This window comes from Barbus barbus (assembly GCF_936440315.1).
Source record: "Barbus barbus genome assembly, chromosome: 1".
NCBI lineage: Eukaryota > Metazoa > Chordata > Actinopteri > Cypriniformes > Cyprinidae > Barbus > Barbus barbus.
Genome location: NC_136729.1, coordinates 10,366,722 through 10,391,879, shown reverse-complemented (window position 1 = coordinate 10,391,879; position 25,158 = coordinate 10,366,722). Strand labels below are relative to the sequence as shown.

Genomic DNA, 25,158 nt, shown 5'->3' with positions numbered 1-25,158 from the left:
CTGAATCGCATAGCCGAGTCGAATTGTACGCGTGAGCCACCGAGACGGGCTGGGCAGCGCAAGCCACGCTTCCAGACGTCGTGCAAGGGGCTCCAACGGCACAATCGACGTACCTGTGGTGGTGCAACGCAGAGGAGTATGGCTGGATGATACAGAAGGCAGCGCGTTCTGAAGCACCCTTACCGAACTCCCTGGGTCCCAAAGGGGACTGGCTAGAGGTGCGTGGGGAGGCACTGCGTCCCCAACCCGCACTCTCCTGGCCGCTGGCAAGATGGGTCGCGGGCGAGAGTGAGGAGGCAGCGCGTCGCACACTGTCAACCCGCGAACCTGATAACCTGGAGGAAAAGGAAATTGCTCTTTCTGTGACATTGTGGGTACCGCTGGCCCTTGGGCCAACGGCGGAACAGAAACAAAAGGGAACACAAGATTCTCCACCCGGCCCTCCTCCGGGGGAAGGAGCGGCGCTGTCCTCGCCGTCTCCTGAGAAAGAGCAAATTCCAACATCTCCAGGTTGCCCGCGTCAGGGCCGCTTCGTCGCTCTCCTGGACGACTTGGGGCCCGGCTGGGACGCGGGGGGTTACGCCGGCCCAGGTGTTGATTCGGCACGGGGCGGAGCAGCTCTGGAGGACGCAGGGGGGCGCCCACGGCGGCGAGCAGACTGAGGCCTGGGCCCGGGGGCAGCTGTTGCAGGTGCCTCGCGCCGGGGCAGGATGTGCTGGATCGCCTCTGTCTGCCTCTGCACCGCCGAGAACTGCTGAGCAAATCCCTCGACGGTGTCGCCGAACAGCCCAACCGGGGAGACGGGAGCGTCGAGAAAGCGTGCTTTGTCGACATCCTTCATCTCCGCCAGGTTGAGCCAGAGATGGCGCTCTTGGACCACCATGGTAGACATCGCCTTCCCGAGGGACCGCGCCGTGACTTTCGTCGCTCGTAGAGCGAAGTCAGTCGCCGTGCGCAGCTCCTGCATCAACCCCGGGTCGGAACTACCCTCGTGCATTTGTTTGAGTGCCTTGGCTTGGTGAACCTGCAGGATCGCCATGGCATGCAGGGCAGAGGCTGCCTGGCCCGCAGCACTATAAGCCTTGGCCGCAAGAGCAGCCGTCAGCTTACAGGCTTTGGACGGGAGACGCGGGCGATTCCTCCAAGTGGCGGCGTTTCGCGGGCACAAGTGCACCGCGACCGCTCTCTCCACCTGGGGAATGCCCACGTACCCCCTGGCAGCCCCGCCATCGAGGGTAGTGAGGACGGAGGAGGCAGACGAGCGGCTTCTGGCCGTGAAAGGGGCCATCCACGACTTCGTCAGCTCCTCATGCACCTCCGGGAAGAAAGGCACTGGAGTAGATCGCGGTTGTGAGCCGCGCCCCACTCCGAGAAACCAATCATCCAGCCGCGAGGGCTCGGGACTGGGCGGTCTGTTGACCTCCAGCCCGATGCTCGCGGCTGCCCGGGCAAGCATGGCCGTCAACTCTGGGTCCGGTGCAGGGGAGGCGACCACACCCGAAGGGGGCAGCCCCTCTGCACCTTCATCCTCAGAGGACGAAAACCCGTCCCCCGATGCTGCGATCGACATCCTATCCTCGGGTGGCGCACCGAATGAAATGCTGGGCGCCCCGTGGGACGGACCAGCGAAATCACCCGGGAACCGGACGGGACATTCGCTGCGTGAGGAGTAAGAGGTCCGTGGGGACGTACCCGGCGGAGAGGCTCTTACTGTGACCCTCAGATCTCCCAGAGCGCCAACCGGCGGTCCTCTGCTCGAGCCAGAGAGACCGGGGCGGGTGGCGGCAGAGGGTGCCAATCCTTTCAAAAAGGAAAGGCGAGATCGCAGCGACGTCATGCTCATACGCCCACAACAGGCGCATGAGTCATCCACGAACGCAGCTTCAGCGTGCTGGAGACCCAGACACTGAAGACAACGATCGTGTCCGTCATCCGCGGACAGGAAACGACCGCAACCAAGAGGACACGGACGAAACGGCATCTTGAAAAAGACGCGATCGTCCGTGATTTTGCTCTTTCAGAATTTGCTCTTTTAGTTGAAGTGCCCAGGGGAATCGCTGGAGAAGGGACTCCGCTGTTTGCACCGTGACGCCAACAGGAACAAAAACAAAGATGAGGCTTGTGGAGAATGGCACAACCGTCTTCATCCACTTGGCTCCGAAGCAAAAATCTGATGAGTGGATGCACCTGTCGCCCTTTTATACCCGTATGTACGGGGAGTGGCTCAGGTATGCAAAATCCACTAGCCAATTTCATTGGCGTTTTCTCTTTAGTCAGAGATGATTGGGGCTTCCAAGTAAATCCCCTATGTCGTCACGACATAACTCGTAGTGACCGACAGATAGGGAACTCTACATTATCTAGATAATTGAAATATATTGTTATGTTATATTATATTATTAAATCTTTGCTACTAATGCTGGTGAGCATATCATACCAGTAAAAAAAGAACAATGCAGAGAATTATATTCATTATAATCAGTCTAAAGAAAATGCAGTATCGGGGTTTTTTTCTCTCTAAATTTTTAGGGCAAATGGGATGTTCAAGGGAAGTCAGCAGCAGAACTAGTAATGATCAACTCAGTTAAAAACTAAGCTAAACAGTCTTTCAACTAATAGAGCCCTCATGACATCCAACCCTCCACTGGTTTGAATCAGGCAGCAGGAAGTGTGTGTGTGTGTGTGCATGTTTATGTGGTTTATGAGGACACAAATTTGTATAATGACATGGGTATGACAGAGGTATTACAATATGAAGGTGGTTTATGAGGACACTGCCTATGTCCCCGTAATTCAAAAGGCTTAAAAAACATACTAAATGGTGTTTTTTTGAAAATCTAAAAATGCACAAAGTCTCCTGTGAGGGCTAAGTTTAGGTGTAGGGTTGGTGTAGGGCAATAGCACACACAGTTTGTTCAGTATAAAAACCATTACGCCTATGGAGAGTCCCCATAAACCACAAAAAACAACATGTGTGTGTGTGTGTGTGTGTGTGTGCGCGCAGCATGAGGTTAGTGGGGTCAATGATTCACAGTCGCTCCGAAAAAAGGAAAATTATCCATAATGTCTTCAGACAAGACTTCACATAAATCATAAATGATAATCACACATACATGAACAAATGATTACCCATATACACATACTATTCTTGTACAGATAATAAAAAGCATCCAAAAATGTGTAACAACCATCATCAACTGCTGCTGTCACTCATGTCTTTATCCATTCATTCATTCATTCACACACACATCTATAAGGTTTAGGTGGGTGAAAGGGCTACCTGGAGAAAAATAAACCTGCAAATAACTAAAACAAAACCGGATACTCTTCCAAATATTTGCCCTGTCACTAGACTCCTCGCTGCTCGCAGTCACTCACTCTGCTACAGTTCCCACTGGACACTGGAATAAACTCCCCAGTCTTCACACTCAACAGACTAACTCAAGGTAAGAGTAACTCAGACTAACTCAAGGTGTGTTAGTGTGTGGTTGTGAGTCGGTACAGTGCCTCTTTGTGTAAAATACTGCCACATCATATTGAGAACGAGCTGCTGGAATACTGTGGCTTTATAGTTTGCCAAAAACCTCCAGACAGCTAACGGTGCAACATCTCTACTTAAGACCACCTCCACATACCTCCAACTCTCAATTTCCCTCCACATTTCTGAGAGTAAGTAGGTGAATCTCACAAAAATGTCTAGGTTATATTTCACCATAAACTCTTAATTGCCATGAAATCACTGCTTAAAATGCTTGCAAATGTACATGTAAAAAGTGTAGAGTTGCTAGGACATAGTATAATAAAATGCATGAATATGATATAATATATAATAAATGCATTAATACTACAAAAATAAATGTAACAAACGCAAAAAATATTTTTAAGAATTTTATTTTGTGGTGAGATATGACCCAGATTTTATTTCAGACATATTTTCATAACATTTGCTCTTACTTTGTTTTTTAACATGTGCTCTTGCTCTTGGTACTACTAGGACAATTACACTAAACACTAAGATAACACAGAAACCTAAACCTCTAAATTTAAATGTAATTTATTTACATTTACAATCTCTAAAAGCATTAATGGTCACATGATAACAATAAAACAAGTTGACAACAATGACTGACATACCTTTCAGTGTTAAAAATCCATCAGATGTTTAATTTGCCAAAACACAGGTGAGATCCCGTGGGAAATACACACTCCGTCAGGTGTTTGTTTGCATTAGCTTGTGAGGTTATGAATATGTTTTGCATGTGTTTCTCTAGTGCTGGAGTATATTCTCTGTCTCTACTCTTCTGTATGTGAGTGGCTAAAGTTTGTGCCGGTTCGCTGGACTGTTTGGTGAAGAGGGAGGAGGCTAAACCAACTACCCCCTTCCCCAAAACACACACACACACCCTCACATAAACACAACCCCCACCCCATGAACAAGAGAGCCTGGAGGGGTTTTGGGAGAAGGGCAGCACATGAGGGGAAGAGGATGAGAAAGAGAGAAGGAACAGGAAAGAAAGTTAAGAGGCGAGTTAAGACTAAATTGATGACACAGATTCAATGTCGGAGTCTGACATTTGTAGGGTAAAAGGGCTGATCATTTTTAAAGGAAGTATGGCTGTAATTTTTTTTATATATATATTATACATTTCTATATATATTTATATTTAATTATAAAGAGATAAATTAATGAAAATTAAAGAGGGAATATATATATATATATATATATATATATATGTGTGTGTGTGTGTGTGTGTGTGTGTGTGTATACATACAGGAATGTATACAAATAGTCATGGCCAAAAATATCAGCACCCTTAGTAAATACGAATGATGTGATCCTTTTGATCCTTTATTTATTTCCCCCCATTTTAAATTCTTATTATCCAATGAAAGGTTAGATTTTTGTGAATTCTTTAAATAAAGGATCAAAAGGATTAACAATGCAGATTAATTTTCACAGCCTTCTTTGATCATATTTACCAAGGGTGCCGACATTTTTGGCCATGACTGTATATGTATATACATATATATATATATATATATATATATATATATAGTCATGAAAATTATATGAAAATAACTTTTCATATAATTTTATTACAAGTTATTGAAATAAAAAATAAATCAATAAATTATAATATATTATATTAAGTTAAGAATTCAAATTTAAATTCTAAAAATGACTGAAAAAATATCAATAACCCAAATCAGGTTTGATTAATTCATCCTCTTTTTTTCTGGTGAAATCTGGGTGATCGAGGGATAAAAATTATTTCAATCAATAAAAATCTTTAAAAATGAAAACAGATTAAATTCAAATGCAAAACAACAGCCTATATAAAATATAATGATATAATGATAGTTTATCCCCAATACCTGAATATGAAAAAAATCAGGCAATCTTCTAATTGAATTCACACTTTAAAACTACAAAATGTGTGTGAGTGTGTGTGTGTTTGTTTCTATGTAAACAAGACCTGATGATATAAAGTACTGATGATCTGACAGCTACTGTATAATGTGTGTTTGGAGAGGAACACCATGGTCTTAGCATGTGTTTTCTGACTTACTGTACTAAAGCAAAACCAACAAAAAAAACAACATAACTGTGCAAATACCAAACAAACTAAAAGCTATAAATGCGTTCAGACTAGCTATAGACAAACTTCAACAAGTGACATGATTTACAGCATTTCCATCTTATTTCAGATGATTATTTGCTTTACAGTAATCTCAATAGCCTCACAGAGGCTGTAACCACAATGTCAGTCACATGTTAGCGTCTTTTAACTAAAGAGCATATTAATTTCAGCGTGATACATATGATGTAATGTGACAAACCTGTCTCTCCATGATCAAAGTGCCGTCATGAACAGAGGAAGGAGATCATATTAGCTCAACCCATATGTGTTCATATATAGAGCAGCCTGAGGTGAAGTCTTTTAACCCGTCAGTCCTGATTGGACTGTGAAAACAATCACTTTGAGACCTGGGAAATCAGATCCATCAGCAGTATCACGAGAGCCTCTTTCCATGAGTGATCTGGTCCAAACATGTTAGTGCACTTCAAGATCTATATAGCCCTCCAATAGCAATCTCACTTCCCTCAATGCTCATGACATCATCCATTGTGCAGGAGATCCTCTAGTTTAAGAGACATTTATCAAAGCACACAAGAGATTCCTTTTTTCAGTTAAATGTCAGTGTTAAGGACTTCACATTCAAAATGTCAGATTTACAATAGCACCCAGACGAGTGCAGTAAAAGTGAACAAAACCGTGAATTTGACAGGTTTTTGATGCCTGGATTTTGTCAGATGTTTATTAATGACCATCTAAGTGATAATTTGCATCCAGACGTCAGGCTTATGTCCAGGTGTAATTGCAGCCTGTCACCTGGCCCCTTCTCTATAATCTGGTAATGTTAGAAGCACTAGAATGGTTTGTAGTGTTCAAACCAAACAGGAAGACTGTGATTGTGGAGAAATAATAACACAAGAGGTTTAAATTGCACATTATCACAGCCAAGGTATGCAGAGAGCTTGTTTCAGCATGAAGGGGGCGGTAAATCTGTTATACTGCCCCTTCGATCTGTACACTCAGGACAGAGGAGAGCACATGCAATAAAGCTGCTTTTATTACTGCCTAAGGACCAGAGCCGCAAGGTGACAGTATTCATTGCATTTAATGTGTTCACCTGCGTCATTAGACGTCATATGTGTCTCTGAAATACAACTGGATTCAAATCTCCCCGTGAGAATTGACCCAGTGAATCAGGACAATGCTGATTCACACTAATGCCAACGTAAAAACACACAAAGTCCCAAAAATATATTATGGAAGTCAATGGCTACCAGCAAATGTTTGGTTACCAACATTCTTCTTATTTTGTGTTCACCAGAGGAAAGAAATGCATACAAGTTTGGAACAACTTGAGGGTTGTTATAACTATAAATTCTGAATGGTATATCCTTTTCTAAAATTGTGCATTTACTAAAACAATATAAAATTTGGTTAATTCTGCCCAATAGGCTATATTTAATAAGGTAAGCAAAAAAACTGTCCTTACGAAGTAAAACAAACAAAAAAATCAATCAATTCCAAGAGGCAAATATTGCCCCAAAATGGAAAAGTTCATTTCTGACCCTGGTAGTCATGCACTGATTTAGAATATCAATATGAAAATGCATTGGACCTAAGAAAACAACATGCAAATTCATATTTAGAGAGCCATATCACCATCTAGTGGCTGCAATAAAACACTTCAAATATCCACTTAAAAGAGTTTCACAGAAAGCATGGATAAGTTTATATAACCATTTGATAAGTTTTATGCCATATGGCAATGTACAAATTTATGAACATGTCAACACTCGTTACGGTAAACTGAACTGACCTTTAATACAGATATTACACCAAATCTGCTCCCTTTAGGCACTTCTGTGAAATCTGTGAATAATAATCAAGGACTAACAAAGAATTACCACTTGTGTAAATTACGCTGTGTACCTTTAAATTGCCTTTTAATTTTCCTTTCATCTCAACTTAACTTCATACTGTAAAAGCCCATAATTATCAGCTATTGGAAAACCCCATTAGTCATCCATCTTAACCAGTGCCAATCATCTTCACACTTACCCGCTGCTCAGCTCATCAGAGCGGGCGTTCTTAGCCAGCACATCTCCATCACTCATGTAGCCGCTCATTTCCAGCCCCACACCTGCCAGCTCCAGATCTTCCACCCTGTCTCCCAGCTCCAGGCCACAAAGGGTGCTCCCACGCGCTGCCAGCTGCTTCCGTAGAGGAGCCTGGTACAGATACCGGCCCTGGCCGGAAGCCACACCACCGCTGCGGGACTGATACCCGTTACCAACCGAAGGAGCATCTCCTGCTTGTAGACGGGGGCTGGACTGGCCCATGCGACTGGCCCAGGACAGCGGCGCGGAGCGAGATGCCATGCTGAGGATGCTACGACTGCTCATTTCAGTAGTAACGCTACCATCAAAAGTGGTCTCCAGTGTGCTGAGAGAGAAAGAACATTTCAAATTCACTTAAGTCAATATAAAATCAAATTCATATGACCAATTTAAGAGCTAAAATGTACCATGGTATCAATAGTTATACCATGGTTTCTTCAAAAAATACCATGTTATTAGTTGTTTTTATTACAGGAGTGGCTTGTACCCAGTTTTACCAACATTTGTAGGCTGTTGTAGTATAGTTAAATCCAGGAAACCGCATTTACCATGATATTTTTCACCAAAACAGTATTCAATTACAATATTAACTTCACTTATATGAGGAAATGTTTTATTCATAGTACTGAGGAATTGTAACCAATATCCTGACACCTCAGGAAAAAAAATGCCTTGCTGCTCTCATTTTGCCCTAAAATTTACTTTTTAAGCAGTTCACAATTACAGCATGATGCCATCATAGCAATGCAGTCTGGGTCAATCAGATGAATAATCAAAAAAGAGGAACAAAGAAGGTTTTAAGAATAGAGATGGAAAGAGCATGGTGGAGCCGGTGGACAGACTCTATTCATTTAGTCATTTACAGTTAAAAGAGTCAAGCTGAGGAAGGAAAGGTTACTTGTTCCTGTCTCAAAAGATAAAATACTGTGAGAAAAAAAGTGTGCTTTTATGGCAGCCTGTGTCTTTGCCAGTTGAATTTGGGAATAATATGCTTTTTCCCTCACTGTTAAAGCTTCATGGTTCACCATAGAACCATCTTCTAATCGCTTTCTCTCTGAAAGTTCTCCTGCTACAATCAGACTGTGAAAAGTCAGAAATAGATTCATCTACCTGTGTGTGATTTGCGTCCCCCGCAAACTTGACATGGTCTCTTCTAAATTCTGTCGCAGGTCAGCAATATTTTTGACAGTCCTCAGACGTCTGGTCTCTGGATCTTCACCTGAAAATAGGGCATTCATTTTCACTTTTTATATCATATGTCAGTATTTAAACACTGTTCAACAGTTTAGGATCATTTCTATTCATCAAAGAATCGTAACAATTGTTTTCAACACTGACTGTCAATAATAAATGTTTCTTGAGCAACAAATCAACATATTAAAATAATTTCTGAAGCAACATGTGACAATAAAGACTGGAGTAATGGCTGCTGAAATTCAGCTTTGCCATCACATGAATACATTAATTTTTTCCTGTGTTTCTGATCAAATAAATGCAGGCTATGGGAGTATAGAAGACTAACTGTAAAACAACTTACATTTTCCCTCAATTTCTTGCTTGATATACACTTCAGAACATCATCATCAATATCAGTCTTGAATTGCTTTTTTTTTGTCCAAATGGTGCATTGATTATTATAATTATAAACAGGAAAAGGTTTTAGACTATCAGATTAATGTGTTACACTTCATCAGATATGAAATGAACAGGTTACCTGACAGGTCCTCAGTAGAAGACTGGTTGATCTTACTGAAGCTACTGGAGTCACTGCTATGACATCCAGAGCTCGGGTTTGTGCCAATGTTTCCATCTGCCTCATTCTGAGACCTAAAACACAGGGGTTAAAATTAAAAAAGATTTCATTCATGTAGATGCACACACATTTTCTGTGACATTCTAGTCAGCAGAAGTCATGGCCTGACTAAAGGAATCCTTTATGGAAAACAAATACAGGGCAACAGGTCTGTTTCAGAGGAAATACCAGTCAAACGCTTCACAGCTGAGCCTGACGGGGAGTCATACACATGAGCATGCATGCACACTTACTACAGCCATTTACAATGAGTTTTACAGTGTCAGTCTCATAAACTAAATACAAATTAGTAACATTCTGCTTCTGTTTTGGCATGAATTCATTTTATATATCTGTCTATCTGATATGTATGTGATTGTGTTTTGGTTTTGTGTGGTTGTCAGGAGGTTGCTATTCAGCTACTAAGGTCTTGTGGATGCTGTTTTTTTTCTTTTTTTTTGGTGCTTTCTAAGCAGTCTTATCTAAGCAGGGGAAGTCGTGGCCTAATGGTTAGAGAGTCGGACTCGTAATCGAAAGGTTGCGAGTTCGAGCCCCCGGCCGGCAGGAATTGTAGGTGGGGGGAGTGAATGTCCAGCGCTCTCTCCATCCTCAATACCACGACTGAGGTGCCCTTGAGCAAGGCACCGAACCCCCAATTGCTCCCCGGGCGCCGCAGCATGGCTGCCCACTGCTCCGGGTGTGTGTTCACGGTGTGTGTGTGTGTGTGGATTTGTTCACTACTCACTGCTGTGTGTGTGCACTTGGATGGGTTAAAGGCAGAGCACCAATTTCGAGTATGGGTCACCATACTTGACAATACGTCACGACTTTTTTTTTTTTTTTTTTTTAGTATTATTTATATTCTATTTTAAATCTTCAGTATTCATTCAAATTTTAGTTTGTTTTAGCAATTTGTCACTTTATTAGCTTTTTTTTTTCTTTTTTTTCAGTTTTAATTTTACTTCAAATTAGCCTTTTTTGTTAAGGTAACATTTCTAACTTTCTTTTTTCTTCCTTTGTTTGGACTGTATTTGTGAGAGAAGAAAATTGAAGCTATGGCTTTTTTAGAGAATCAATTTTAGTTAACAGCAAAATACAGATTAAATCTGATTTTAACAAACATATTTCAAACCACATTCATATATGTATCAAAATTTTCCCAAAATTTATTATTACTCATATACTGTTATTATTTTAATGAATATTTTGAATTAGTGTTTATTTTTATGATTTAAATGTGAGTTTATTGTTATTAGTTTTATTTCTATTTTTATATATTTTTTATTTTATTTTTATATTTCTATTTAGTAAGGGTGACCCTGAATAGTCGGAGATTGATGCTTCGATATGAGGAGCCTGATTCGACTCCCAATCTCACAGTCGAATATTCGCGGGGTGTTATGATCATGCCATTTTGGCTATATGGGGGTGCAAATGTCTGATTTCACATAGAACTACTGGTTTTCTCCCAATAAGTTAATATACAGCCTATTATGATAATGCTGTATATAAATAAAAAATTTGTAAAGAAAGAAGCTTTAAATAAATATTTTAACGTGCGTGAATAAATCCAACCACCCCTATAGATTTAAGTTAAGTTTCACTTTCCATAATCCGTGACCGACAGAGAAGCATCTTGGCGGCAGGGATTTAAAACTTTAACAAGACTCAAACTGACACAGACAGAGTTAAAGACTGGATTTTTTCGATCAGGTGGGGTATAAGTGATTTCAAAATATGGCAGCCGGATTATGAAAGTGAAAGTGAAGTGACATACGGCCAAGTATGGTGACCCATACTCGGAATTAGTTCTCTGCATTTAACCCATCCAAAGTGCACACACACAGCAGTGAACACACACCCGGAGCAGTGGGCCGCCATTTATGCTGCGGCGCCTGGTAAGCAGTGCCTTGCTCAAGGACACCTCAGTCGTGGTATTGAGGGTGGAGAGAGCGCTGGACATTCACTCCCCCCACCTACAATCCCTGTCAGCCCGAGACTCGAACCCGCAACCTTTGGATTACAAGTCCGACACTCTAACCATTAGGCCATGACTTCCCCATGGCCTAATGGTTATATATTGTGTATTATTTTATCTTGCATAAGATGCATCGCGCTGAAGTAAAGTGCTTCATTGTACAGTGATTATCAACGCACAGCGCGAGCAGTACAAAAAACAATGCATAATATTAATAACTATAACAGGGACTGTCATATACATAACATTATAAGAACACTATTATAATAAAACGCTGTGAATTTTTTGAGTTTGGTTGCCGTGTTTCAACACGTTGTTGCGTGAACGCGTCCACAAAAGGATAATTCAGAGCCGTGCAGATGCGTTCACTTCTGCATTCGGGGCATTCTGTGCAGATAGCCTGTAAGTAGTAATATTAACGTTATGTTTTATAAATAACGATGCGTATTCTATATTAGATAAATTAGTTAAATCCCACTGATTAAAAAACTGCTATCAAATGCTTCATTCTACTGGTCATCTTCAGCGCGCGCAGCTCAAAACAGAAATGCAGAACATTAATAACTACTGTCATATAGCCTACATAACGTTATAATGAGAGCACTGTTGTAAAAATGTTTTGAATTATTAGGGTTTCGCTGGCTTTAATGTTAAGTATCTTTTAATCAAAACATAAAACGTTATTTTTGTATCTGCAAGGTGTCCATTACACATTTTCCCTGTGTGTTAGCGTCAGTAATCATGACTGTCTCTTGGTAATGTATTTTGCCCCGCCCCCAAACACATGATTCGACTATCAGTCGAATATTGCCAAGATTCGAAAATTCCGATTCGACTATGAAAAACCTTAGTCGGGGACACCCCTACTATTTAGACTGAATTTACTTTATTTCAGTCATATTTTAGTAACTTAGCTTATTTTATTTCAGTTTGTTGCCAAAGCAACATATCTAATTTTTCAATTTTAAGTTTTTTAAAGATATTTATATTTAGTATTATTTTATAGCTTTTTTTGTTGCTTAGATTTTTTATAGCGTTGCTTCAGTTAACAAAAACTATTTTTATTAGTCCAGTTTCAGTTAGTCGGTTACTTTGTGGCTACTTACTGGTCCAAGTCAAAAGACCCCCCTATGATCTCTAGATCTGGCTCGAGTTTCTCCTTTGATCTAAATCTGTTTTATTATCCTCCAGCAGAAAATCCCAGTACGAGTCTCACCTGTACATGAAGGGTGCTACAGTGGCAGTGTTGGGGTGGTTGTACTGTTGCTGTGGCTGAGGCAGCTGCACACTGACTGTGTTGCAGGCTGTGGATTGCGTTCCATTGGCCACCAGGGCGGCGCTGTGATGTCCTTTCCCCTCGGTGGAAGCCAGGCTGGAAGAGGACGAGGAATTCCGTCTGTCCCTATGAAGTCCCAGACCCCCTCCCAGATGCATACTGCGAGGCCTCTCATTGTCTTTACCGCCGAGGGACAACACTGAACTTTTTACTGCTCCGTTTCCAGTGTTTTTACTTCCTGGTTTTGGAATTCCACTTTGCACAGGGGCGGGGCTATCTTTCTTGGTACCGCCCACTTTGCCACCTTTGGGTATGAAGCTGGCAATCTTGGAGGCTTTCCTGGGCTCTGCCTCGGAGGGAGCAACTCTGCTTGAGGAAACAATTTCCTCCTTAACTTCTTCTTTGATCTCTACCTTTTCTGAGGAAGGGACATGCTTTGAGCCCTCTTTCCCATTTTTGTCTTTCTCTTTAGCTCGTTCTTTTTCCTTTTCTTTATCTACAGCTTTAGCTGAGGCTTTTTTCGCCGTGAGCGCCCGGCTAAATGTCCGTTGCGCAATGCCCTTTAGTGCAATCTTTGGGCTGCTGGTTGTCATCGTAACGGCACTCGATCCGTTTGTGGGTCTGACATTACTATCCATTTCCTCAATGGGTTCTGTACTGGAACCGACTCGATCCAAAACCAAACCGGCATATTTTCCTCCTGTTGGTGCAACGGCACCCTCTGCTTGCGTAGATGACTTGGAGCCTCCTTTGCTGTTAAAAAGTTTGAGTTTCTCCAGCATGGACTTCTGAGGCACAGCTTTCGGTGGCGGCTCTGCAGGCACAGGCTGCTTGGCTTGGAGATCTGGTATGATGGAAAGCACCGTGGAGGTAGCGGTGGAGGTAGCAGTGTGCTTGGTGCTCTGAGATTTGATTCTCCAGGGTTTGCTACTCGAGTTGGGCTGAGGGATGGCTGATGATGATGATGAAGATGAAGATGCCACAGTGCTGGTGCTAACAGAGGTGCATGCGGACGCCAGGGATGACAGAGTGTGCTCAGTCACGCCTTGTGAGGAGACACTCTCGGATGATTCTGGAGAGGAAACGACATGAGAGGTGACAGTGAAACACAGGAAAATCAGAGAGACAGGATAAAACAGTCATGGAGAAAGTTGGACTGCAGATGTGAGAGGGAGTGAAGAACAGTTCATACACACATTCATATCTGTACCATGAAATCTGAATTTAAATTAAAATCAGGAAAAGCTTTTCAGTTTGAAATAATGGTCCAATGTTATTTTAGTTTATACACATACATATAGGAGTTGTTCATATTTTGAATTAACATGTATTTTATTTATTTCATTTTTTATCATTTATTTAACCAGGAAGGTCCCATTGAAATACAATAAGAGTCCTGGTCAAGATGGGCAAATAAATAAATAAATAAAAACATAATATATGAAATGCATGAAAACCACAGCAAGTGAACACAAAATAACAACAACAACAAAAACATTGTTCTATTAAAATGGACAGGTCAGTATTCATTTTAGTTTTTCATGTGCTTTTATATTTTAATGTTCTTTTTAACATTCTATTTAAGTTCCATTTATTTTTATTTCAGTTTAAGTACTTAAACTTAAATAAGTTACATTTGCATCTATGCATTTTTGCAGACACACTGCATCGATATGTGTTTGAAATCCAATCAAAATCTCATTTTTGCAAACGAGTCTAACAGTCTGATCAGATGTCATGTGGTTTTTCATAATTATGGAACACATAACATTATATATGAGAAAGTCTCTTGGCATTGCATTGACACATACATCATTACTATAACAGATACAACAACAACACTGATGAACAGTCAGTCCTAAAGATCACATCCCAAAACCAAATAGATGTTGTGGAAAAAGAACCTGGGAACCAGGGAAATAAAGCCGAAATTAAAGCAAATTTAATCAAAGGCTATGAAAAACAGGAGAAAAGTTTTTAACTTTTAACCAGAGATGAATATTGAAACTGTTCTCCCTGACCATAAAAGGCTGGTTACTCATGAGCTAATGTTATTCTAATAGTGAGCAGCAGACAGGCGACTGAAATCCATTCTAAACTGTTTACACTAACACAGCGAGTAAGACTTTAATGCCCATTCAAACACTGGAGGCCAAATTTAGCTATTGTGCTCTGTGTGACATACAAAATGAAAACTTCCGTTAAATAACTGACATTGATATATAAATCATACCAAAACAGAAATTTTTAATAATGCATGAAAATCTATAATTAGCCAGTGTTAACTGATGAAATAAACAGATATGCATTTTAGCACAACAGAGTTATATAAAGTATTTGAAAACAAACAGTAAAATTAGCCAAACCTTGCAGAATGACATGTATTGCTCATATGAAATAGACTAAAAGTGTAAATTATAATCATGGAAAATGTTCCTCTTCACTGTAAAGCAAAAAAAAACATAAAAATGAAAGTGAAATCAGCATGTTATCTGTCTCTCATTCACCTGGCAGGTCCATTTGTTAAAATGAACTGGTTCCAGCGTCAGTCCAGCCTGTAGTGTCTCAGTAGTCGAGGAGCTACACTGCAAATAAAACAGTAACTGGAAACACTGGCGAATTCTCGCACAGAAACCCCACTGTCCCTTTGTCCAGCCCCCTCCCTCTGAGCCTCTAGATCACACTCAACACACTCTCTGTCAGCCGGCCGGTGGTCCAGACCCAGAAAAAAAAAAAGACCTGAAGTACCCAAAAACTGAATACAAAAATCTAAAACATCTGAGCATATACTAATACTGCACATTACAAATGAGATCAAAAACTAAAGGTTTAGTGCCTAGTCGGAGTGCTGGATGTTTCTCACAGATACTTTATGCATTTTTTATTCAGATATATATAATTTTAAACAGACGAAAATATTATTTCACATAATATTACTGTAGCTACAAACTTCTGGTAAGCACTTGTTTAGACTGAATGTAAAGGTTTTGACTAAAAATCAACTGATTTCACTCAAATTATTTATTATTTTTCAGGTTCAGCGTTTGTCTGTATATTTTATTAAACTATCTGACATGGGGATAAAAACACTGTTCTCAACTCATTCAGTTTGGCATTTAATGAGCGACACAGAAACAAAGCAGCAATTATGAAGTGATTAAGGTCCAATTAGCCATGCCAGCCAGAGAGAAGTGGGTCAGACCACTAATGACTTCCAATAGGTAGAGAGAGGAAAGAGAGGGGCCGAGAAGGGGATAGGTCAGAAAAAGACCGTAGTTGAGAAAAAGAGAAAAAGTTGAGCAGTTGCTGTCCAGAAACAGATCACATGACAATAAACTGCAAAACTTTGGGCAGAAATAATCTTGCTGTCGCCCTCATGTCATTAGGAAAGTCTAGAGCAACTTTCTGCCCTCAGGGTTTGTGGCCCCTCTCAGTTCCTCTAAACGCCCATATTTAAGTGATTATTTCTCCACGGCAGAATAACAGCTATCATTAGTCTCAGATGACCACCCCACGAGAGCCCACCAATAAACACATCATGCCTGTTTCATATTGCACCTTGTAAGTTTTTTCATTTTCCTCAGTTATTGAATAGTCATCATGTGATTGTAAGAAAATTCCAAATGTTATTAGTCATATTTGTATCTTGTATTCATCATGTAAACATGCCTGATTAGGCTAGTATTTCATTAAGCCAATATTATACACAAATACAGCAATTGCTATAAATAAAGACTTAAACAGCATATGGACCATAAGGTAATAGTTCACCCACAAATTAACATTTTACTCACCCTCATGTTGTTCTAAACCTGTATCATCTTCTTTATTCTTCTTTCTTCATATCCAGTTCCATTGTACTTTTTTTAGGAAACCAATGGGAACTGTTTGGTCACCAACATTCTTTAAAATACTTTTCCCCCCAATGTCCCACAGAAGAATTTGGATCAACATGAGGGTGAGTAAATGATGTTAATTTTTTTGGGTAGACTATCCCTTTAATGGAACAATTACATAATGTATAAAAACAAAACAAAACAAAATAAAATAAAACAAAATAATAAAAACTGCTGCTTTAAAATAATACAAAATCAAACTGTATAAAATTGCAGAAAATTACAACTATAAATACTACTTTTTACAGAACTGAATTTAAATATACTTATGGGTCTAGAAAATTTATTTCAAACTGAAAACATAAAAAGCTATTTTTTTCTTGCCTGCTTTAACATTTTCAAACTTTAAATCTTCTTTCTATCCCTCTCTTGACTCATGTCATCTCAGAACAGTTTCAACAGTGTCAGAATGATGGCACACAAACTCTTTTGCTCTGTGATTCACATTCTCACCCTGCTTTGCATTAAGCAGGTCACACACAAAATAAAAGAGCTAAATGCATTATGGGAGAATTGGTCGGCTGACACCATTTACTAACTTTCACTGTCACAAGACCAAAACATCTGAACTCTTCAACTGCTCACAAGTCTGATATTAAAGCCAGATTATTCAAGAAAATGTTCTTAAAAAGTGAACATGGGCATGCAGTTTGCAAAGTCTACCATTAGAAAAACCTGCTTTGGGGAGTCACGTGACGTGCTCATGAACCTAGTCGCACTTGAGTAGAGCTCTGTACATTTGGCCCATTTCTGCTGATTTTTTTTTGTTTTATTTTAAGTTTTATTCATTAATAATGCTTTCCCTGATGGCATAAAATCGTAAACAGCAGAAGTTGTCTCTGTCGGCTTCTCCTATTAAGAAGAAATCCAAGCAATGATATGATGGACAAGATGGCGAACACTGTTACACACTTTGAGGACATTCGAAGAACCGAGTTGACGGCGATGCGGAACAAGTTCGCTTCTCACATGTCAGTTGTTCAGTCGCTATGCTCTAAACTGGATCTTCTTACAGGGGAGATGAGAGAACAAAAGAAAGTTGTTGCAGATCACGATAGGCGAGTAGCCTCGAGCAACAGGTTGTGGACTTACAGGATCGCAATAGGCGCAGCAATCTGCATCTGGTCGGATTGCCTGAAGGTTCCGAAAAGGACGACCCTATGGGCTTTTTGAAAAGATCGCTACCAACGTGACTCCTGTCTCTGGCGGGCAAAGAGATTGAAGTGGAGATAGCGCATCGCGTGTACACAAGGCTCTCCTCAGATCGCGCTAAACCACAGGTTTTCATCTTTAAACTGTTGCGGTACACGGACAGGGAGCTCATTCTGCGGGCCGCCAGACTTCATGCCCCGGTGAAAACTTCCGACGGAGCAACGCTGTCTTTCTTTCCAGATTTTTCTCCGGTCACCGCAAAAAGAAGAAGTGCATTTGCACCAATTAGGAATGAGATGAGAGATGCTGGCATCTTAATGGCAGCTTAATGACGGGTTAATGGCAGACTCAACTGGTTTTATTTTCAAACTTGTATTTTGTCTTATTATGCAGTAATTCTGTTTGATATCTATGACTGACCTTAATATTCTGAGTTGTAATATTAATGGCCCTCACAAACGCACAGGTTTTCTGGATTTTTTGCGAAGAAGAAAGATTGATATAGTGTTAGTTCAAGAATCCCATTTGAAAGAGAAGGATATACACAGGTGGTGTAATACGTTTTATGAAGTGGTATCTCACTAATCTTCGGATAATAAAATCAAGGGTGTCCTAATATTGGTGCGGAGGACTTTAAATATTACTATTTTAGATAAAGGTTGTGATACAGATGGTAGAATAACACATAAAAACAATGGTGGAGAATAGAAATATTGTATTTCTCTCAGTTTATGCCCCTTGTACTCCTGACCCTACTTTTTTCTCTGTTTTGTCAACCTATCTCTTTAATCTTAATGAGGATGTGCATGTTTTATTTTCGGCTCAGGTATGGGGTATGTTTAAATTGTCTTCTAAAAACCCTAATCATCAAATGATTCATTGGAAATGAATCATACATATGGTTTACTTGACTCCAATGAAACGTTTTTATATGAATCTGTTGTCTAATCTTTGTCCCCAATGAGTTTTAGGCAGGTTTTTATTTTTATTTATTTATTTTTTTGGGAGTGCCCCTCTCTCTCACCTTTTTGGACTCAGCTCTCACTGGACCTATCATATTTGTTGGGTACTGAGATATGTTTGACTCCGTGCCATTTTTTATGATTGACTTGTGGGACTTCACCTTGTCTGTCCAACAAAGATCTTTACTGTTAGCTGCCTTCTTCTGTTAAACCTTCTTCTTTCCGTGTCTCTTTCACTGCTGCCAAATTCTCAGGGCCAATACACACTAATTGGAGCTCAATTAATGAAGAAACGTCCTACGCTTCGCACACTCTGCTTTCACAGCCAGTACCAAACACACACACACATACGGCACATTTGCAACATCTTTCAAACATCTCAGCTAGGGGTTGTGTGACTAGCTTCACTAAAGGTCATTATAAGCAGTTATTTCCAGCACTGCCTGCTACATTAACTACTCCAAACTCAGCACAGCTCCGTCACACAGCACAGAAATGTGGTTGGCACGTTTTAACACAGTGACCGCTTAAAGTCAACATGAACTCAGAACTGACCCAGTTTATCTTATGGTGTGTAATTCATCAGGGCATGTTATTCCAGAAAATGCTTCAAATGCAATACCGTCCTGTAGAAAGTCCACTTTTGTTTTTCTGTTGACTTCACCTATGCCATGTGGGCTACTGGATAATGCTAACCAAGAGCCAAATTTTACATCTAGACATTGTTTTATGTTTTTGAAGTCTCACTAAGGTTGTATTTATTTGATCTAAAATACAGTAAAAAACTGGAATACTGTGAAAAATGTTATTTATTCCTGTGATGGCAAAGCTGAATTTTCCAGTTCTCTGTGTCACATGATCATTCAGAAATCATTCTAATATGCTGAGTTGCTGCTCAACATTTGATTTCTTATTATTATGCATGTTGAAATCAGTTAAACTGCTTATTTATTTTTTTGTATATACCATGATATATTTTTTTCAGGATTCTTTGATGAACAGAAAGTTCAAAAGAACATTTTTTACTGAGACTTCAATTTCAATTTAATGCATCTTTGCAAAATAAATGTATTAAATTGATTTAAAAAATCTTACAGACCCCAAACTTTTGAAAAAGAAGTGTACGTGCACACAGGCAACAGAGTAAATAAAGACTAGCTCCAAAGCTTTTACTTTAAATGGAGGAGACTGCTCCATTACTGTTCAAAATACAAATGACAAAAGAAATTTCATTCGGAGAAAGAAACAAACCATAAACATACCTCATTCATATCCCAAATCTTCCCATACATAACTAAAAAATGAGACACAGTTTTCTTCCAGCCCATCTGAAACTTTCCTTAGACTATCTTTTTTATTATCTAATTTTTCTATAAACATTGCCAGGGGCTGTAGCTGGTCAGCATTTTTTGAATAAATAAAATACAGAAAATAGATTCATTTTATCCAGGCATGATAAAATCACAGATAATATAGAAACTGGCAGGAGTCTGTAGAGACAAGCGTGTTCAAATCTGTCAGAGCGAAACTGTTTTACTTTCACAGGCTAGCTGCCACACAACAGCTTTTTTTTAATGAAATCCTGACCTGCCGTTTTCAGATGAGATTATGAGTAATGTTTCGATTTAGAGGTCACTTCACTTTACAGACTGTGATGTTGGCTTTACCTTTGGCCTGAGCTGCTGCAGGTTTGGCTTTATCGCTGAACACCTGACTGCGGCGATTCCCTGCTGAACTGATGGACCCTCGAGGAGAACTCTCACTGCCCTCAGTGGACATCCTCGAGGTGGGGCCAGGTAATCTGTGACAGCGAGAGAGTAAAAATATTAACAACAACATTCGTACATTTTCTGAAAAAAATGTGTGTGCTTCTTGCTGGTGCAAAACTCGTGCTCAGGTGTTGTTGGGGCTTGTCAGGGTATTGCGATGGGGTTGCTAATGCATTCTGAGTGGTTGCTTAATGCTTAAAGATTTTTTCTATTTAAAAAACTGAATGTTTGTGCCTTTCTCAGGGTCTCTTGCTTTAGAATCAGCCTTATTCAATTAATTTCCAGTTAAAGAATCTTCTCTCCCAAGCAGCAAAAACACTAAATTGCTTTGGTGCGCTTTTTGTATTTACACAAAGTGACGGAGGATCTGTGCTTCTGAGTATTGCAACAGTAAATAACCCTTGACAACGTATTTACTTCCACAAAATGGGTACATTTTAAGAAGAAAAATATTTTTAATCAAACATTGTGTGCCTTGTTTAAGGTTTAGATATTTGGTTTAACACCACAGTTTTGTGCAGATGCTGCCCAGGGACAGAATTGAATAGAAGCTAAATATTTAATATTATATATCCATATTATAAATGACAAATATTATTATTAATATTTAATATTAAAAAAGCCCATCTTAAAACTGAAATATACAGAGTCTAAACCAATCCTAAATCTAACATATTTGAAAAAGAATTGTAAAATATTGACTTAAAAGAAACATATCAATAAAAAGCCACATCTCTATGATGAAGATTTGTGATTCTAATGTGGCATTTCTCCGTCAGTCCTTTAAGGCCTCATGATTGACAGACTAATCTCACCTAACAATCAAGTAGGTAAATGTCATGCCAATGTCATGTAAAATACAGGAACATCTGTAGTGACCTATGCTAATCACATTGCTGTCTATTGTGTGGCCTTGACATTTAGTCAGAAGTATGCAGCAAAGAGATATTTTCTTTTTTTTTCTGCTCACCTAAAATACATCTTGTATCTGTGGAAGGCTTATCTGCAATTATAACTATCCACCATTAGATGGCACCATTGTGTCACATGTTGCCAAAAACGAATGGTGGAATAGTAAAGAATGGACTGATATTTAAACTGGGAATTTTAAATAAGTTGATTCGTAGTATTTTTAGTGTAGTTATCTCAAATGCATTACACGTTTGCATCTGAAATGCATTTGCAGCACTTGGGGACTGATGGCACGAACACATCATTCACTGAAATCAAAATTACAACCCCAACCTTTCTATCACACACCACAATAAATAATTAATTAACTCAAGCAGGGCATCACACAGAGCAGTTATTTTAAAGTTATCACATCTCACTGAGCAGACATTTCCACTGGGACATGTTTTTGGGTAACATCACCTGACAGAGTCCACATATTCTGTCTGGTCGGATATATTCTAGGAAAAGACAGGTCATTATATTCTTCTTTATATTTAGAATAAATCTAGTTTATTTATCTATTTAACAGATGTCTCTATCTAACAATATATCTGTTAACAGATATCTATTAAATATACACATGCATCATAAAATTATCCATAATGCATTCAGTTATATACTTTCTTTAATAACTTTAACCACAGTTAATATACTTTGCTTTGTAAAATACTTTAATATATACATTCTTTTGCAAAAAAAAAAAAGACCTGCGCATGCTTTAAATAGTGTAATGCACTATTGACGACATGAGACGCCACATGATAAAACACCTGAAATATGGTGTTGGCCATGTGTTTTAAGGCAGTATACGTTTTTATTTTAAGTTATAACTGTTGTTACAGTTATTTATGAAATTATAACATTAAAGTTAGGCATTATCAATGTAAGAATGAATATTTTATAATGCATTATATATAGGCAAATAATAATTTCGATCTATTTAATTACAATGATACTGTACTGAGTACTCAGTTTGTGAGTAGAATTAGACCACAAAATCACATGCAGAGAATAAGTGAGGAAGAGGAGGGTGATGACGAGCAGGTTGACAGCAGAGGAAATACACGAGAGCACAGGATGGGAATGAGAGTGCTACCTAGAAGACTTTTTCTGACCAATGGAAAACTTGAGTTTACTCTGAGAGCCATCCCTAGATCAAAAGAAGAAGAGAAACAAGAGAAGATAGAGAGATAAAGAGAGAGACCGACAAACACAGACAGTGATGACTAACACAACAGCACACAATCACAACGCTAAGAGAATGAAGACACATTTAGATAGACAGATTGCTTCAAATCAATCCACAAACAATCCATATAACATATGTACATTAGATAGAATGATAGAACGTTATAGATAGAACGCTAGAATGCTAGATAGATAGAGATTGAGAGTGTGTGTGTGAGAGAGAGAGAGAGAGAGAGAGAGAGATGTTACCTGGACTGCATCTCTGGCTGTGTTTTGTGTGTGTGCGTCCCATGCGAGGTGGAGGTCAGCTGGGCCGGGGCGCTGCTCTGCTGGCTTAAGGGAGCGTGTGAATGTGTGTGTTGCGTGTGCGTCTGTCTGCTCGTCGTCTGCTGCTGCTGCTGCTGCTTGTATCGAGACAGGCTAAAAAAAAGCCCCAAGATGGCTTTCAGATTTCCATTCCGGATCTCTGTGAGGAAGAGATGTTCAACAACAGATTGTTGTTTAGTATATAATTTGGCAGACACTTTTCTCTCAAAGTAATTAGTAGGGCGCTAATTACAAGCACAGTCCCCTGTACAGCATGATGGTGTTGAGCGCCTCACTCTTGCTTCCTGTAGGAACCTACAACCTTCCAGTTATCAGCCATTGTGCCACTACCAGTCGAGTGCTTGACAATAAACCCATTTTATGATTGTTTCATTGATATGCTTTTAAACTAATGTCACTTTTTACATTAAACAGGTTGTAATTTTGAAAGGGCATTAGCACCACGTTTTGGGGGTTTAAAAGACAATTAATAATCTGTATTATTATCGATTAAACTGCACTGACACTATCGAATGAAACTTTGCTAATTTTGCAGCATCGCCACTGTTATATAACAAAATTGAATCAGATTTGAAATGACTGACATAACATGAATAATTAAGAACATTATTGCCCTCTATAGAGCTGCTTATAGTTTAACTGACCTCATAATCGATTAATTTTACAACGCTGAGTTATTGAACTGAACTGAAACAACATTGAACTAAATTGAGCTGAATAATGACACAATTATCTTCTGTAGAGCTGCTTTACAACTTTAATTTGTTTCATAATTCATACATTTTATAACATTAACTGTTATTTTCCTGTTTATTAATATGAAGCTGCTTTGAAACTGCATACTATAAAGCCCTGTATAAACAAATTTGAAGCTTGTGCAGTAGCCACAAAGTTTGAAATGTGGTGTTTGAAAGTTTTTCTGCAACAAACAGCCAATGATATACTAAACAACTCATGCTTCATTAAGTATTAATGTGCTTTGGACAGTCAGAGAAACTTTTCTGCACTTTGTTTAGTTTCACCGTTTGAGGGAAATGTAAAAATCACAAAAAAGGTAAAAAAACACATTAAATGATAAAGATGCACTTAAAAAACCAAACAACCTGTGTGCTGTACTTGTCCAATCAAAGTTTGAACCTCATAAATATGCAAATAATAAAGAAACATAAATATTGACCCTTGGTTTACAGATGTAAAATCTTGAAACCTGACTAAACTACTAACCTAGGGTGAAGAATGAACAGTGTGAAACTTGTAACAAGATAACTCAGGTTAAAATAACCCTGGCTTAATAATTTAAAGAGTGAAAAAACAGATCAAAGATCAAAATGTTAATAAAATCTTCCTTGAATTTGTAAATAAGCATTTTAAAAACTGTGTTTTTACCTTCAGCTGAAAGTCCCTGTATGTTCACACCTTTGGCTGCTAGGAAGCTCAGACAGGCATCAATGTTCTCAATCTAGAGAGAAATTATGAGACAGAATGCTGATAAGCACAGTAGAGATCATTAAAAAAAATAATCATGACAAACCACACACACACACATAAACACAGAAAGGAGTCATTATCACCTAAAACTAACAGGCTGGGTTAAGTTCAGCATAGATGCTGCTTCCTTGCAGGCTAGATTGAGTTTGCTTCACATCTGCTCTGTGGCTGAATATGCGACTCGCTCTATAGGAGCTGTAGTGTTATTAGAGAGCATAGATTGGCTGCTCAGTCAAAGTAGTATGCAAAGCCTTTGCTGCCAATCGTTGAGGGTGTCACATTTGCCCTGTTGCTAGGAGACGTCGTAGAGGCCCTAATGCTGACCTAGCCGTCTCCTAGTGTCACTCAATTCAGAGCATAAGCATATCTGATTGGCTGAGAGGAGAGTGATGTAATAGGCTATACCTAAAGGTCATGTGGATTCTACTAGGAAATGAATCTATATCCTCTATCTCTCTATGAATTGAATTACAAGGCATAATATTATATGAAGTCAATATGAATGCATTAAGAAATGGGTTGTGGGGCAATTTAGCTCTAACATAACAACATTGTCTTCTCTGATTGTTGGGCTGCAGGTCATGCATGACAGCAAACACCACTCTGAATGACATTCTCATAATAGCTGCATTAAAAACTCACTGGGTCAATAGAAATCAGAACCTACTGGAATAAAAGCA

At 39.4% G+C, this 25,158-nt stretch overlaps 1 protein-coding gene across 1 annotated transcript in view; it reads right to left on the bottom strand.

The window, feature by feature from the left end:
* The window catches only part of LOC306875305 (neuron navigator 2-like), a gene marked incomplete at its 5' end in the record, with an annotated part of 89,628 nt that overhangs the window by 45,513 nt on the left and 18,957 nt on the right, over positions 1-25,158 (bottom strand). The window contains 8 exons of the mRNA XM_079425773.1: positions 7,638-8,021; positions 8,807-8,915; positions 9,411-9,523; positions 12,683-13,814; positions 20,420-20,553; positions 22,572-22,625; positions 22,913-23,129; positions 24,377-24,449. Of these exons, the coding sequence (XP_079281899.1) occupies positions 7,638-8,021; positions 8,807-8,915; positions 9,411-9,523; positions 12,683-13,814; positions 20,420-20,553; positions 22,572-22,625; positions 22,913-23,129; positions 24,377-24,449 (2,216 nt within the window). The remainder of the gene's footprint in view (positions 1-7,637; positions 8,022-8,806; positions 8,916-9,410; positions 9,524-12,682; positions 13,815-20,419; positions 20,554-22,571; positions 22,626-22,912; positions 23,130-24,376; positions 24,450-25,158) is intronic.